At 42.1% G+C, this 17,339-nt stretch overlaps 1 protein-coding gene across 2 annotated transcripts in view; it reads right to left on the bottom strand.

Annotated features, from left to right (window-relative positions):
• The window catches only part of LOC110507417 (uncharacterized), a 37,969-nt gene extending 33,311 nt beyond the window's left edge, over positions 1-4,658 (bottom strand). The window contains exons 1-3 of one of the 2 annotated variants that reach the window (XM_021587401.3): positions 4,524-4,658; positions 4,393-4,425; positions 3,298-3,355 (exon numbers count right to left, since the gene is read on the bottom strand). In XM_021587401.3, coding sequence (XP_021443076.3) covers positions 3,298-3,355; positions 4,393-4,425; positions 4,524-4,548 — 116 coding nt within the window. In that variant the 5' untranslated portion in view covers positions 4,549-4,658. Of the gene's footprint in view, positions 1-3,297; positions 3,356-3,690; positions 3,951-4,392; positions 4,426-4,523 lie in introns of those variants that run through there. The other variant, XM_090224308.1, reaches the window with a different exon arrangement.
• Positions 4,659-17,339: the final 12,681 nt, after the last annotated feature.

Below are 17,339 nucleotides of genomic sequence, written 5' to 3'. Positions count from 1 at the left end.
GGAGCCCATCAAAACCTGATGGGCCTTCAGTGGGACAATATTCTGATGGTGCGCTAAACGGCTGCTGGATGTTTTCTTTTGTTTCTGTGCTTCGAATTGGACACCTAGTTTTTCTCTCCATTATTCAGGACATTTAGAATGGCAACAAATGAGTCACCAAGTGGTCTTAAAATAAAATGATCTGTCAATCAGTTTATGAAATGTCATGACAAATAAATATTAAATTATAGTCCAAGATCTATTGTTGTTAGATGCAATGTGTCTCTCCTTACTGATGTCAGTGAATGCTCCCGAGTGACGCAGCGGTCTAAGGCACTGCATCTCAGTGCTAGAGGCATCACTAGACCCTGGTTCGATCCCGGGTTGTATCACAACCGGCCATGATCGGGAGTCCCATTGGCGGCATATATATATGTATATATGTAATTCTGTGTGATTATTTCGGTATTTATTAAATAAATAATTAAGCCAATTTGTGTATTGCTGATTCAACTTGTTAGCCAGGGTTTGTGCAGATGACCAAGTACTTTACAACAATCAGAATGAGACTGAATAAGGTGACGATTAATAATTGACTGCTATTGATATTAAAGATCTTCAGATCTTTAAGAGAGTGGATTCAGGAGATAACAGCTCTATATAAATTAATGCTTCCATGGTGCCCCAGGTTATTAATGATTTAATTGTGCATGATTTAATTCAATCATATTAGGTAATCCATTTGATAAAATAGCATGTCATATAATTTAACCGTTTGCGTGTAGGGGGCAGTATTTTCATTTTTGGCAAAAAAAACGTACCCATTTGAAACGGCTTATTTCTCAGCCCCAGAAACTAGAATATGCATATAATTGTCAGATTAGGATAGAAAACACTCTAAAGTTTCCAAAACTGTCAAAATATTGTCTGTGAGTATAACAGAACTGATATTGCAGGCGAGGCCTCCCGGGTGGCGCAGTGGTTAAGGGTGCTGTACTGCAGCGCCAGCTGTGCCATCAGAGTCCCTGGGTTCGCGCCCAGGCTCTGTCGTAACCGGCCGCGACCGGGAGGTCCGTGGGGCGACGCACAATTGGCCTAGCGTCGTCCGGGTTAGGGAGGGCTTGGTCGGTAGGGTCTCATCGCGCACCAGCGACTCCTGTGGCGGGCCAAGGTTGCCAAGGTTGCCAGGTGCACGGTGTATCCTCCGACACATTGGTGCTTCCGGGTTGGATGGCGCTGTGTTAAGAAGCAGTGCGGCTGGTTGGGTTGTGTATCGGAGGATGCATGACTTTCAACTTTTGTCTCTCCCGAGCCCGTACGGGAGTTGTAGCGATGAGACAAGATAGTAGCTACTACAACAATTGGATACCACAAAATTGGGGAGAAAAAGGGGTAAAAAATAAAATAAAAAAGATATTGCAGGCGAAAACCTGAGGAAAATCCAATCAGGAAGTTCCTCATATTTTGAAACCTCTCTGTTCCTCCATTTAAAGGCATATCAACCAGATTCCCTTTTCTATGGCTTCCCTAAGGTGTCAACAGTCTTTAGACATAGTTTCAGACTTTTGTTTAGAAAAATGAGCGTGAAACGTAACAGAGTAGCAGAGTAGTCTATATATTTTAAAAACAACCTGAGGATTGATTATAAAAAATGTTTGACATGTTTCTGTGGACATTATGGATATTATTTGGAATTTCGTCTACGTTGACGTGACCGCTCTTTCCTGTGGATTTCTGAACATAACGCGGCAAACAAACTGAGGTATTTTGGGAATATAAATAATCTTTATGGAACAAAAGGAACATTTGTTGTGTAACTGGGAGTCTCGTGAGTGAAAACATCCGAAGATGATCTAAGGTAAACAATTAATTTGATTGCTTTTCTGATTTTCGTGACCAAGCTACCTGATGCTAAGTGTACTTAATGTTTTGTCATGCGATCAATAAACTTACACAAGCGCTTGGATTGCTTTCGCTGTAAAGCATAATTTCAAAATCTGAGATGACAGGTGGATTAACAAAAGACTAAACTGTGTTTTGCAATATTGCACTTGTGATTTCATGATGAGGAATATTTTTTTTAAATATTATTTGACTGTCGCACTATGCTATTCAGCGTTGCTGATGACAATTATCCCGCTACCGGAATGGGGTGCGTCAACAAGTTAATCATAGTCAGAGGCACAACATTGGGCTACTCCAAGGTGGAGTACCTGGGCTATCAAATCGGGCAGGGAAATGTGAAGCCCCAAGAAAAATATCCCGCTGCAATTAGGTAATGGCCGGTCCCCCGAACCAAGAGGAGGTTTAAGTTGTTCCTGGGGTTAGCAGGCTACTACAATCAATTTGTACCTAACTTTGCCGTAATAGCTTTTCCCCTCACAGACATAACGAAGGCACTCCTACCCCAGACGGTGCGATTGTCAGGACACAGACTCGGCGTTCCAGGCCCTGAAGGACGTGTCATGTTTGCACGCGGTACTCATCACCCCGGACTTCTCAAAAAATCTTGTCTTCTCAAAATCTTCTCGAAAAACCTTGTCCCAAGAGCAGGAAGGCGAGGAGCACCCCATCATGTATGTCAGCAGGAAGCTCCTCCCTAGGGAGAAGAAATACTTGATTGTCAAGGAGGGCCTCGCCGTGAAATGGGCACTGGACACCCTCAAGTATTACCTCCTCGGGAGGAAGTTCACCCTGATCACTGACCATGTCCCCCTTGTGTGGATGGCAAGAGGTAAGAACACAAATGACCCGCTGGTTCCTGTCCTTACAGCGATGCTCTGTCATCCACAGGCAATGCGGATGCCTTCTCCAGGAGGGATGCAAACCTAGCCCTGAGCACGCCTCCCTCCCGGGTGGTGGGGGGGACAGGGGGGTACGGTCTACCCCAAGGGTATCCCGGGAGGTCTACCCCAAGGCTCCCTCTGCTGGGAGTACATGGGCTGGGCAATTAGGGGAGAGTGCCAAACAGCTGTGCACGCCACAAAGGGAGCACCGTGGCACACAAACCTAAGTTATTTTGTTGTTGTGTTTATTTTGTTTCCTAGTAAAGTCGTGTTTTCTGACTAGAACCTCCCTGTCTCCGTGTTAATCTCTGCACACTCAACCCCACACCCCACGGTTTACCACAAGACTCATAAACAGGCAACAGGCTATAGCTGGCTTCGTAGTTTTTCTGCCAAGTTGAGTACATGGGAGTACGCAGCGTAGTAGGCCAACAAAAATACAAATAACCCCACTTAACACTGATCTAAGGTCAGTTTTAGGCAACTTCTACACAGAGCACAGATGAGGGAAATATATACTCACTATACTTACCTGACATAGAAATCCCTACTATGGGCAGAGATTGGAAGTCCAAAACGATTGATTTGCCCTGTGAGATGGAACAATAGGAACACATTAAGACAATATCCTGGCTACGTGTTCTGTGAGAAGCTCTAACGCTAACTGAAAAATGTCCTATGTAAATGTCCTATGCAAAATATTATCAATGACAGTGGCTTAGAATTTTTTTCAAATAAAGAATTGAATCATTACTTGTTTCAATTCAGAAATTAAACCCACAATTCCTTTAACCATGTATTACAAAAGAGATGACAGTACATTTGATCTTGGCGTCAAGCTCCTTCAGGAGAGCTCATCGTCTGAGCAATGAGTCAATTATTACCCTTATTGATCAACTTCGGGCAGTGAGCGAGATATACATACCAATCTGACAGGAAAAGAAAGCAGAGCCAAAACAGATGGAGGCCGGGCTGGTGGGAACCAAACAACGCATAGCGGGGTGGCAGATATGTTACAGCAGCAACATTAAGCAGCAAGACAAGCCTATCGCATAGCTTAGCGCAACAGCAATGCAGGAGAAGAGAATGTGTGAGCAGAAAGGGTCAACTTAAATAGACCACAGACATAAGGTTGGAGGAATTTGATTGCGACCTTCCTGCTTGAACTGGCTCGGCTTCGTAGTCAGCGGTAAAACATCACAGAGCTCTGTAAAACCACACAGCCACTATGCTCGAGAAGGCCGTTCTGTTTACAGTAATGATGATTCACTGGATTTCGCAAATGTATCATCTAGATTGCAGAGATATCCATACACAGGCAGAACTCTGCTTGTGATGTTAAACCAAAATCTATGCATTCCTGGTTGAGATGTGTTTTCAGCAGGCATATCAAGGAAGTAAGGGTACATGATGCGCAAACTCTCAAGTCCAAGCCACAGAGAAATAATTCACAATCCATTTTGCTACTGCTTACTGTAAAAGAAGAGGAGCCCACATTTTCCGACATACCTTACACACATCAACCTGGGAGGAAGAGTAGTAGCCCACACAGCCCTACACCTCTCAACAGTTGGCTCCAGTTCATTCATGCAAACAGATGAATAACATGATAGAGCTTTCCACTTACCAGGTGCGCTGTAACAGGGTAGAGCCAGAAGAACTGCACAAATGAAACAAACAATTGTTAAAGAAAAGTCCAGAGGATTGTATAGACAAATTCTAGCGAATGTGCAGAGTTTGATAGGGATGATCACATACCAAACATCAGTAGCGGTGTGGTCATGGTGACTCTTTCAATAAAGCAGTCTCACTCTACAATGAAAGACTAAGATGTACTTCAGCCACACCTAAAAGATGTCACGCCTGCTCCCGCTCTCCCTAACTTGTCACGCTCACCCTCCCTGGCGCTCAAGGGTGCCAGGCTGCCCATCATTACGCATCATTGTTTTAACCCTTGTGTTATCTTAAGGGTGAAAAATGACCAACCACTATGTTTAACAACAGAGAAACCCCCCAAATTATATTTTCTCAACTTAAAATTTGATGACTTTTCCCAGAGTGACCCCAACATTAGATAAAGTGAAACATGGCCTTTGTTCATATTTCCATGAAAGCTGTACAAAAGGGTACAAAGATTGTCTTAGAGTCATTTTTGACCGGGCAGTTATAAAATCATTTGCACACCACAAAAACCACACACACACACACACACACACACACACACACACACACACACACACACACACACACACACACACACACACACACACACACACACACACACAGACACACATATAATGAGAAATGTAGATTATGTGTGGTACTGATTGAACTCAGACAAAACTAAAACTTTATTGTGCATGGGCAGCATCCCCCCCCCCCCCCCCCCACGACCCCTCCACGACCCCTCCACGACCTCACACGACTCAGGTTCACAGACAAAATGTCACCAAGACAAGACTGAGACAGTCTTTAGACCGGTCCCGAGTACGACAACACTGTCACACAGGACACCAGATAAGACAGGATTATTACCACCAGGAAGGACAGACTGACCCCCCCAGGGGGAACTGGGTAAGGGAAAGGGGGATACTAGTCAGTTGTTCAACTGAATGCATTCAACTGAATTGTGTCTTCCACATTTAACCCAACCCCTCCGAATCAGAGAGGTGCGGAGGGCTGCCTTAATCAACATCCACGTCATCGGCGTATACATTTTAAAAGGAAATAGGAAGAATGGCAGGAAACTGTGAGGAGGACCAGGGGACCGGAGGCTGAGAGGGCTATTCTTTGATTAATGAGACTAGGCCAATTATAGGGCAATTTCAGTTTTACTCATCAACCACCACAGGTTGTACGTACACCACCATTCTACACTACCGAGATCATTCCATTTTTTCATATCCAGCCATTACAATGAGCCCGTCCTCCTATAGCTCCTCCCACCCTCCTCCATTGACCTGAGCATACAAATAAAGTTAGTCATTTCCAAAAGGGAACCACATTCATAATTATTCCGCACTACTGTTCGTCCCAAGCAATGCAACTCAGAGTAGGAATGTGTCCACAGTTCACGAGAAGAGGATTTTAGGGGAATTACTATGCAACCCACCCCGGACCTTTTGCCAAAAACACATTTAGATAAAATTGCATCATCTAAAAGAGATAAGGTTCCTACGTAAACACCCAATAATGTATGTTGCTTCCTGTACTCAGGGGCAATTCACACTACTGAGCCAAACCAAACGAGACAAATCAAGCTGTATTGAGCTATTCAAAGACTCACATCTTGCAACATTAATAGTCTTGGATGTGGCCTCCACTCAATGGAGTTCTTGCGCCTGGTTTTTCTTTACAAACACGTGATCATTACCTCAACTATAAGTAATACAGCTTCACCTGGAATGCTTTTCCAACAGTCTTGAAGGAGTTCCAACATATGCTGAGCACTTGTTGGCTGCTTTTCCTTCATTCTGTGGTCCAACTCATCCCAAACCATCTCAATTGGGTTTAGGTCGGGTAATTGTGGAGGCCAGGTCATCTGATGCAGCACTCCATCACTCTCCTTCTTGGTCAAATAGCCCTTACACAGTCTGGAGGTGTGTTGGGTCAATGTCCTGATGAAAAACAAATGATAGTCCCACTAAGTGCAAACCAGATGGGATAGTGTATCGCTGCAGAACGCTGTGGTAGCCATGCTGGTTAAGTGTGCCTTGAATTCTAAATAACTCACAGACAGTTTCATCAGCAAAGCACCCCCCACACTGACACACCTCCTCCTCCTCCAAACTTCATGATGGGAAGCACACATGCTGAGATCATCTGTACAACTATTCTGCGTCTCACAAAGACACAGTGGTTGGAACCAAAAATCTCAAATTTGGACTCATCAGACCAAAGGACATATTTCCACCAGTCTAATGACAGTATATCCAGTGAACAAAAATCTGAACAGATTGACAAACACAAGAAAGAAACATGGACTTTGGGATTGGTAGGGACAACTCAGAGTTTCGTGCCCTCTTCTATCCCTCTTCTCCATGTATCTGTCTGGTGGAGGTCATGTTTGGCAAGGTACAACGGGGGGTGGTGGAATTATTTTTTTTTTCTTCCTCAACTTGATTTGATTAAAACAAACTTTAATGGATAAAAAAAAAAATGTTAAAAGAAGTAAAGTAAAGAAAATAATAAAATAAAATAGAGAAGGAGGGGTTGGGTAGAGGGTACAATCCCGGTTTAGGGTAAAGTGTTAAGGGGTAGGGTTGGAAATAAGATACACACCCGGTTTAGGGCAAGGGGGTTGGGGGAGGTGTAATGGCTTTCTAAAAAATATAATGTAGGGGATGGAAGCGTGTTCTTCAGATTACTGGGGGTGTTTCCATCATTCAACAGGAGAGGCAAAGAGGATTATGCGCATGTCTTCTGCAGCAACATACCGTCTACATTGTGGTCTGGATCTCAGGTAAATATTCAGGTAAGTCATTAGGCAGGTATGCATGTTAAAAGGCCACTTTGGGTAAGTAGGCCTATGAATGATTTAAAAGGCCACTGCAGGTAAGTATACATATTTTAAAAAGAGGATTATATGTATTTTTATTTTTCAAATGTAAAACGTTCTTAAAAGCTGGGAGTATCTGCATCCAAAGGTGGTTTGAAATGGGTTTGGATAGTAAAAATGTATATAATGTCAGCCTCTGGCGTTAAGAAAATACAGTGTTGGAGTGTGCCCCTGACTGTCTGTAACGGTTTTCTTCGTGTGAAGGAGAGTCGGACCAAAATGCAGCGTGTAGATTGCGATCCATGTTTTAATGAACAAACGTAAAACACGAATCAATACAAACACTACAAAATAAAGAACGTGATGAACGTAACGAAAACCTAAACAGCCTATCTGGTGAAAACACATAGACAGGAACAATCACCCACAAACACACAGTGAAACACAGGCTACCTAAATATGGTTCCCAATCAGAGACAATGACGAACACCTGCCTCTGACTGAGAACCATATCAGGCTGAACATAGAAATAGACAAACAAGACATGAAACATAGAATGCCCACTCAGATCACACCCTGACCAATCAAAACATAGAAAATACAAAGTAAACTATGGTCAGGGCGTGACACTGTCTGTAAATTTGCTTAATATAAGGAATTATAAATGATTTATACTTTTACTTTTGATACTTAAGTATATAATTTAACAATTACATTTATTTTTTATACTTATACTTAGTATATTTAAAACCAAATACTTTTAGATTTTTACTCCAGCAATATTTTCCTGGTTGATTTTCACCTCTACTTAAGTCATTTTCTATTCAAGTATATTTACTTGTAGTTAAGTATGACAATTGGGTACTTTTTCCATCACTGAAAAAAGGCTTCCAAAAGAGTTCTTAGGCTGTCCCCATAGGAGAACTATTTTTTGGTTCCAGGTATAACTTGTTTGGGTTCCAAACTTGTATAACTTGTTTGGGTTCCCTCTGGGGAAAGGGTTCTACATGGAACCCAAAAGGGTTTTACCTGGAACGAAAAAGGGTTCTTCAAAGGGTTCTCAAATGGGGACAGCCGAAGAATCCTTTTAGGTACTAGATAGCCCCTATTAACGTGACCGTGCAGTCAATGTCCGCAATAGCTATGCTCGGAGTCACTTGTGGATTTGACAGTTCGAACGCGGTTCCACCTCTAACACATCAAAACACCAGCTATGCAGGTGTCGGTTAGCGTGAATGTAATTGAATCAAGGCCTATGTCTGTATGTGCACTATCTCCCTGTCAGCCGTTGTGACTGTTTTTCGCTGTGCTTAACCCGGGGTTGTGTGAGAGGATTGTATGTTTTTAGAAGAACTGGCTGGTTTAGTCTCAGGCCCCGGCTAGGCCCTGCACTCCGTTCATCATGACAAACTTTGTTAGTCTAAATTCATCTGCTCTGTTAATCTCTGCGTCAGGACCAGGGGTGCTGCGTGCTAGGAGCAAATGATTTCTCCCGGGTCAGATCTGAAAATCCCTCACCGCTCTTCTGCAGTGTTTTATGTTTTCTTAAACATGTCCTCAAGGACCCCGGAGATCAAAAGACACTTTGGACGTCTACTCTACAGGTCCTACAGGATGCATGGAGCATGTGTCTGAGAGATGCCTCCAAATGCCACCCTATTTTCTATATAGTGCACTTCTTTTGACCATGGCCCATAATCACAATGCAGGGAATAGGGTGCCATTTGGGACACATTCTTGGGTTCAAGAGCTCATTTATAATATTGTTTGGTTTATCATTGATTTACTGGTTTTCGTATTGTAATATTTTAGTTTATACACATCCTTTTCCAGTAGTACTTTAAAGTACTACTTAAGTAGTTTTTTGGGGTATCTGTACTTTAGTTTACAATTTATATTTTTTTACAACTTTTACTACTTTTACTCCACTACACTCCTAAAGAAAATATGTACTTTTTACTCCCATACATTTTCCCTGACACCAAAAAGTACTCATTACATTTTGAATGCTGAGGCAGGACAAAATTATGGTCCAATTCACGCACCAAACAATATAATGCGTTATCATCCTTACTGCTTCTGATCTGTGTACTGCGTTTGTAAATGATGTCTGATTGTTGGAGTGTGCCCGTCTGTCTGTAAATACATTTATATCATAAGGTCTGGTTTGCTTAATATAAGGAATTTTATGTTTAGCATTTAGTTTTACTTTGTACTTTCACTCAAGTTAAACATTTAGTACTTTTTCCACCACTGTACTTTTTACGGGAAAATGTGCCCTTGCGATTGGGCCACAGTCAGGCAACAGTGATCCAATCAGCGAAACATCTGCCTCTACGATCACTTTGCTGAGAGATGTTTGGAGATTCAGGTAAGTGTAAACATCCCAAAATCTACATAAGCACACAGAACACAAGGCAACTGTAATGGACAAATAGATTAGCATCATCATGTCATTGTCTGGCCCTGATTTTAGTGAAAGGAGTCGAGTCTGTAGCCTACTCATGAGTCATGCTGGGTTGGTTGGTTGGTTGATTGAGATCAGGAAGAATTACATTTTCTCATGCCCATGGGAATGCATGTGAAAATGTGGTCAAAACGGAATATTCAATTGCTGTAGCTGAATAATCATATAAATAAGTATAGTCTAATTATATAAGTTAATGATGAGCAAGAGAATTGGAGTTCTCTCGGTTCAGGCTTATCTCGTGCTCTTTTGAGTCATGCACACACTTTTAATTAACTCGTGCGCACATTTGATTTGATTTCGTTCCACCAGGCCTGGTAGAGATTCTATTCATGTCTGTTGTAGAAACAATAAAAAAAATAGCGGCCTACACTGATCACTGAACAAAGTTGTGAATGGTCTTGGCCTTTTTACCCCGAACCGTCACCAATCATTAGTCGCATCCATGAGTCCACTAAACGAGCCTATTGATCAGTCATTGACTGATTGCTTTCGACAAATAGTTTGTTATCCGAGAGTGTCGAGGTCGAGCAGCTCACTCTGTTAATTGAAGATAACAGAGTGGGCAACAATGGAATGAGAGTTTTGTGATTATGGCTGCAGAAAGAAAAGAAAAGAAACAAGAAGGGGTGCTCTAATTAGAAGAACCGTGGCTGGTGGGATCTCCCCCAAGATCTTTGTGGGCTATACCCGGCCTTGTTTCAGGATGGTAAGTTGGTGGTTAAAGATATCCCTCTAGTGGTGTGGGGGCTGTGCTTTGGCAAAGTGGGTTGGGTGGAGGCTGTGCTTTGGGGTCTGTGCTGATGACACACAGCTGTACATTTCGATGAAACATGATGAAGCCCCCAAATTTCCCACGGAATCACCCTATTATTGACGTAGTAAGGCTTACTCATCTGTGGGACTACTCAGAAACTACCACAGTTTGCACCTACACAACCATTCTACACTACTGGTTGTCTCAGGCAACTCACAAAATAGGAATGTTTCCAACCTTGACAAGAAGAGAATTTTAAGGATAATATGCAGCACGTATGCAGCCAAGACTGCCAAGACAACTGTAATGAAATGAAACGGAACCGGTTATCACACCCTGACCTTAGAGATCCTTTATTCTCTATTTTGGTTAGGTCGGGGTGTGACTAGGGTGGGCATTCTAGTTTCTTTATTTCTAGGTTGGCTTGGTATGGTTCCCAATCAGAGGCAGCTGACGTTGTCGTTGTCTCTGATTGGGGATCATATTTAGGCAGCTTTTTCCTACCTGTTTCTTGTGGGATCTTTTTTTATGTATAGTTGCCTGCGAGCACTACATTAGCGTCACGTTTCAATTTGCGCTTTATTGTTTTCTGTGTGTTTGGAACCATACCATGCTGCACTTTGGTCCGTTAATTCTACAAACGATCATGACACCGGTTATGAGTATCATCTCATTAAATCAAAGAATAGCGCTCTCAGTCTCCGGTCCCCTGATCCTTCTCAAATTTTCCTGTCATTCTTCCTATTTCCTTTTAAAATGGATACTATAAAAACACACTGTGATATCCTGTTATACAATTAATTAATAATGCCCAGAAAGTCTGTGTCTGGAGGATACAGTATATTGGCACAGGTGTTTTATCATAGAGCGTCAAATTAATCTATTATCTTGCTACATGCTTTCATAACAACTTGGCGACAAGATGTCCATCAGAAAACTCCCCCCCAGAAAAAACAATGACGTTGCATCCATATCGTTGCATCTACTCCCTTCAACAGATCTCCCATGAACAATCAATGACCAGTTGAGGAATAACATTCACACTGTGTGTGTATGCGTATGTGCTCACTGTGCAAATGGATCCTTTGAAATGAATGCTCCCTCTGGTAAACTGTGGAGGTGGATATAATGAAAAACAAATAGCTTAACTTTCCCAGTTTATACACTTCCTGTGCATTTCCTTGCTCTGAGTTGCACTTCCTGCAAAGGTGATCTCAGAACCTCCCCACTCCGTTTTGTATGTCTCTCCGGTCCTTGTAATCAGTATCCTAAGTAGCTGCTGTGTGTTGACCTTAGTCATCCAAATAAACTCAGCAAAAAAAAGAAACGTCCTCTCACTGTCAGCTGCGTATATTTTCAGCAACCTTAACGTGTAAATATTTGTATGAACATAACTAGATTCAACAACTGAGACATAAACTGGACAAGTTCCACAGACATGTGACTAACCCGCTCCAGAGTACAGGCCTCAGTGTAAAGCTCATTCCTTCGATGATAAACGAGAACCCGACTATCACCCCTGGTGAGACAAAACTGTGACTCGTCAGTGAAGAGCACTTTTTGCCAGTCCTGTCTGGTCCAGGGACGGTGGGTTTGTGCCCATAGGCAACGTTGTTGCCGGTGATGTCTGGTGAGAACCTGCCTTACTACAGCCCTACAAGCCCTCAGTCCAGCCTCTCTCAGCCTATTGCGGACAGTCTGAGCACTGATGGAGGGATTGTGCGTTCCTGGTGTAACTCGGGAAGTTGTTGTTGCCATCCTGTAACTGTCTCGCAGGTGTGATGTTCGGATGTACTGATCCTGTGCATGTGTTGTTTCACGTGGTCTGCCACTGCGAGGATGATCAACTGTCCGTCCTGTCTCCCTGTAGCGCTGTCTTCGGCGTCTCACAGCACGGACATTTCAATTTATTGCCCTGGCCACATCTGCAGTCCTCATGTCTCCTTGCAGCATACCTAAGACACGTTCACGCAGATGAGCAGGGACCCTGGGCATCTTTTTTTGGGTGTTTTTCAATGTCAGTAGAAAGGCCTCTTTACTGTCCTAAGTTTTCATAACTGTGACCTTAATTGCCTACCGTCTGTAAGCTCAGTGTCTTTAACGACCGTTCCACAGTTGCATGTTCATTAATTGTTTATGGTTCATTGAACAAGCATGGGAAAATGAAGATGTGTGAAGTTATTTGGATTTCTACGAATTATCTTTGAAAGACAGGGTCCTGAAAAAGGGACGTTTAGATCTTCAAGGTGCCAGTGGTTTGCGTCTATATCTGGGACAACTGGGACTCAGTCTGTTTAGTCCTTCTCCAGGTGCCCGTGTGTGACTCGTACTACATGCATGTCAGTTGCGGTCAGTGCCGTTTAAGATGAGGGAGGACAATTATTTTCATGAGCATGGCCTTATTTCTATTACATCATATGGGAGGACTATCATTCATATTCAATTCACCCTGTTCAATGTAACAGCGATAGGTTTAGGCTACTACATGATACCAACATTTTCCCTAGACCCATCATGTCATTAATATAACCTAGCCAATAAATGAAGTTTACACCGTAGATGCACACAGGTCAAGAGACAAATTTGAGTTGACAGTCAGTGACACATGGACTGACGATGACATTCAATACCACCTTGCATACTCTTGCCTGCATCTAGTTGATATAGGGTGTACTTACTAGTCCAACAGTTGCAAATGAGAGTTTCTATTGGATAAATTCAGATATGTTTATCCCCATTTTGTTCTGTTTTCTTCTGTTTAAGAAATCCTCTTAAGGATTAGCCCCTTTTTTTCAATTTTCGCCTAAAATGACATACCCACATCTAACTGCCTGTAGCTCAGGTCCTGAAGCAACGAAATGCATATTCTTGGTACCATTTGAAAGGAACCACTTTGAAGTTTATGGAAATGTGAAAGGAATGTAGTAGAATGTAACACAATAGATCTGTTAAAAGATAATAATACAAAGGAAAAAAAAATATTTTTTTGTATTTCTTTTGTACCATCATCTTCGAAATGCAAGAGAAAGGTCATAATGTATCATTCCAGCCCAGGTGCAATTTAGATATTGGCCACTAGATGGCATCAGTGTATGTGCAAAGTTTTAGACTGATACAATGAACCATTGTATTTATGTTCAAAATGTTGTATCAAGACTGCCCAAATGTGCCTAATTTGTTGATTAATAACTTTTCATATTCAAAATTGTGCACTCTCCTCAAACAATAGCATGGTATTATTTCACTGTAATTGGACAGTGCAGTTAGAATACCAAGAATTTAAGCTTTCTGCCCATATCAGATATGTCGATGTCCTGGGAAATTTTCTTGTGACTTACAACCTCATGCTAATCACATTAGCCTAAGTTAGCTCAACCGTCTCGTGGAAGGGACACCGATCCTGAAGAAGCTTTTTTAACAGAATCCCCGGAATGAATACACCCCTGATCACGTGTAAACACAGTTCACTTTCATAGCAGCCATGTTGTATTCCTTCTTACATGTGCTCTCCTCCTCTCACCTCTTCCCTTCGGTTGTGGACTTCAGTGCACAACACAACAGTTGTTTGTGACCAGGCGGGAAAAAAAAATCCAAGCCAAACCACTACATTGTTGTCACCATATTTGCTAAAGTAACCTTCATAGCTAGCATAGCTAATACAACTAACCTGTTAGTAAACCCTCTACAATCATGTAGTATCGTTACAGAGTACAGTCAATAAGCAGTTACACCGGCAGGCCCCGGTGGCAACACATTTGTAAAACCTAAAGCTTACCTTAACTTGGAAGAGTTCCAGTGTTGTGTTGGATAGTCATAGCCAGCTAGCAAACATAGTATCCCTTGAGCAGGGTGTTTCAGTAGGTTGAACTAGCTAGCTCCATTTGCTAGCTATGTAAGTTTTTTTAAAGACACTCTCCTCTTTTTCACTCTTACTTCTTCTTAATTATGTAAGAAATGAAGCTCTTCAAAACTGTTCAACTATTGTCTTTGGGTCAACTACTCACCACATTTTATGCACTGTAGTGCTAGCTAGCTGTAGCTAATTACACACAGGTGGATTGTATTTATCATCATTAGTCATTTAGGTCAACATTGGATCATTCAGAGATCCTCACTGAACTTCTGGAGAGAGTTTGCTGCACTGAAAGTAAAGGGGCTGAATAATTTTGCACGCCCAATTTTTCAGTTTTTGATTTGTTAAAAAAGTTTGAAATATCCAATAAATGTCGTTCCACTTCATGATTGTGTCCCACTTGTTGTTGATTCTTCACAAAAAAATACAGTTTTATATCTTTATGTTTGAAGCCTGAAATGTGGCAAAAGGTCGCAAAGTTCAAGGGGGCCGAATACTTTCGCAAGGCACTGTAACTATTGTTCACCTAATACCTTTTTTTCACTGTTGATTAGAGCCTGTAAGTAAGCATTTCACTGTCGTTTTTGACGCACGTTACAAATAAACTTAATAATAAACTGATTTGATTTGAGCAGTCGGGGGAGAAGGGCCTTGGTCAGCGAGGTGACCAAGAACCTGATGGTCAGTCTCACAGAGCTCCAGAGTTTCTCTGTGGAGATGGGTGAACCTTCCAGAAGGACAACCATTTCTGCAGCACTCCACTAATCAGGCCTTTAAGGTATTGTGGCCAGACGGAAGCCACTCCTTAGTAAAAAGGCACATGATATCCCATTTGGAGTTTGCCAAAAGTCACCTTAAGTACTCTCAGACCATGAGAAGCAAGATTCTCTGGTCTGATGAAATCAAAATTGAACTCTTTGGCCTGAATGCCAAGCATCACATCTGGAGGGAACCTAGCACCATCCCTACGGTGAAGCACGGTGGTGGCAGCATCATGCTGTGGGGATGATTTTCAGCGGTATGGACTGGGAGACTTATCAGGATCGAAGGAAAGATGAACGGAGCAAAATACAGAGAGATCCTTGATGGAAACCTGCTAAAGAGGACTCAAGACCTAATACTGGGGCAAAGGTTCCCCTTCCAACAGGACAACAACCCTAAGCACACAGCCAAGACATTGCAGGAGTGGCTTCAGGAGTCTCTGAATGTCCTTGAGTGGCCAGCCAGAGCCAGGACTTGAACCCGATCGAACATCTCTGGAGAGACCTGAAAATAGCTGTGCAGCGACGCTCCTCATGCAATTTGACAGAGCTTGAGATGATCTTCAGACAAAAATGTGAGAAACTCCCCAAATACAGGTGTGCCAAGCTTGTAGCGTCATACCCAAGAAGACTCGAGGCTGTAATCGCTGCCAAAGGTGCTTCAACAAAGTACTGAGTAAAGCGTCTGAATAATGTAATAATGTATAAATGAATAATGTAATATTTCCATTCTTTTATTTTTAATACATCTGCAAAAAATGTTGCTTTGTCATTAAAAAACAATTGAATACATTTTAGAATAAGACTAGCGTAACAACATGTGGAAGAAATCAAGGGGTCTGAATGCTTTCTGAATGCAATGTATATGGATCTGTGCCATTCACTTTGAACTGGACTGTTTTTACAGCATGTGCGGTGCTGAGTAGATGCGCTTGTTTTGAGAGATACAGTACATGTAGCGAGTGCACATTTGTACATTTTTCCATATTCTTTGCTAGTTAGCCCATGTGTATAGATCATTTCTAGTCAGCAATGGGGGAGTGATTACTTCCTACAAGAGCACAATACGTGTGCATTTCTAGACATATTTGAAAGGCGAGTCAGGTAAAGAGCTTTTTTTCTGTAAGGGGCAGTGTTGTATTTTGGGGTAATGTTGTATTTGGAGACAGGCCTGAATAAGCTAAAGAGCCAATAGGCAGAGGGTAGCATAATTTGTCTGATTCTCTGTAATAATGGTATGGGAATAATGATGCATTTCATTCTGCAAAGTGGTTTCTTGCATCAAACAACACAACAACAGTTTCAGCCACATCATTGTCTGAAGGAAAAGTGGATAAACAGCTTAATGTCAAGCCCTGCATCTTTTTTCAAAAGTCTTATGGAATGTAGGCCTACATTGAACACCACACATTGGTTGCTACTGTTTTTTTTTATGGTAGGCCAGTCTGGTAGGTCTACATTATGATCAAATAGCTACAGTAGCCTACTTGACCAGTGTTTAAACTAACTTCAAGTGGGTACAGCCCCAGTGTTCACAGTAAACGCGGGCCAGAAGTTGCACAGTATTTTCACAATGTTCAAGTTTTTGCTCAGCAGACCTGAAATTTGCTCAGTGCTGAAAAAAATGTCAAGGAACATTGATCATGATTATAAAAATGTTAAAGAATAAGAGGTGGTCCCCTTCCTGAATATAAGGGAAATAGCTGTTTTGATGGGAAATAGAGTGTTGAGGAATTTAAATGGAATGATTGTCTAGCCCCTTACAGTCTAAGCCCTGTGTAAGCTACTAGCCCGTAGAAATGCATTGAACAACAGATTCACTGCATGGAACAACAGATAGTCCCCCCCCAAAAAAATCTAAAGGAAGTTTGTTCTGACATGTTTGTCCTATATCTGAGAGATGTAAGAAAGATCAGGAAACTGTTGTATTTAAACCCTAATTTTTGGTACTAAACAGTCTCTATATATACTTCCATTCATGTTTTCAACTAGTACCGGGGGACCTTCAGACAAGTGTTGTGAGGCCTGTGGCCATTCTAGAGCAAAACAACCAACATGTACGTGTTTGTGAAAGTCTCACCTTATTAGTGTGTAATGTTCAGAAGCTATAGACAGAAGTTGGCAGATTGGCTGTACCGACTTCAGACGAGTCCCAAAACGCTTGTGGGGGTGGTAGAGCTAAGCGGATAACACCACCGTGTTTGTGAGAGTCTCATCTTTAAATAGAGTGGTCAAACC

The sequence above is a fragment of the Oncorhynchus mykiss genome, chromosome 27, assembly GCF_057628025.1.
Source record: "Oncorhynchus mykiss isolate SJ-2025 chromosome 27, ASM5762802v1, whole genome shotgun sequence".
Taxonomy (NCBI): domain Eukaryota; kingdom Metazoa; phylum Chordata; class Actinopteri; order Salmoniformes; family Salmonidae; genus Oncorhynchus; species Oncorhynchus mykiss.
This window is presented reverse-complemented; position numbering and strand designations above follow the sequence as displayed.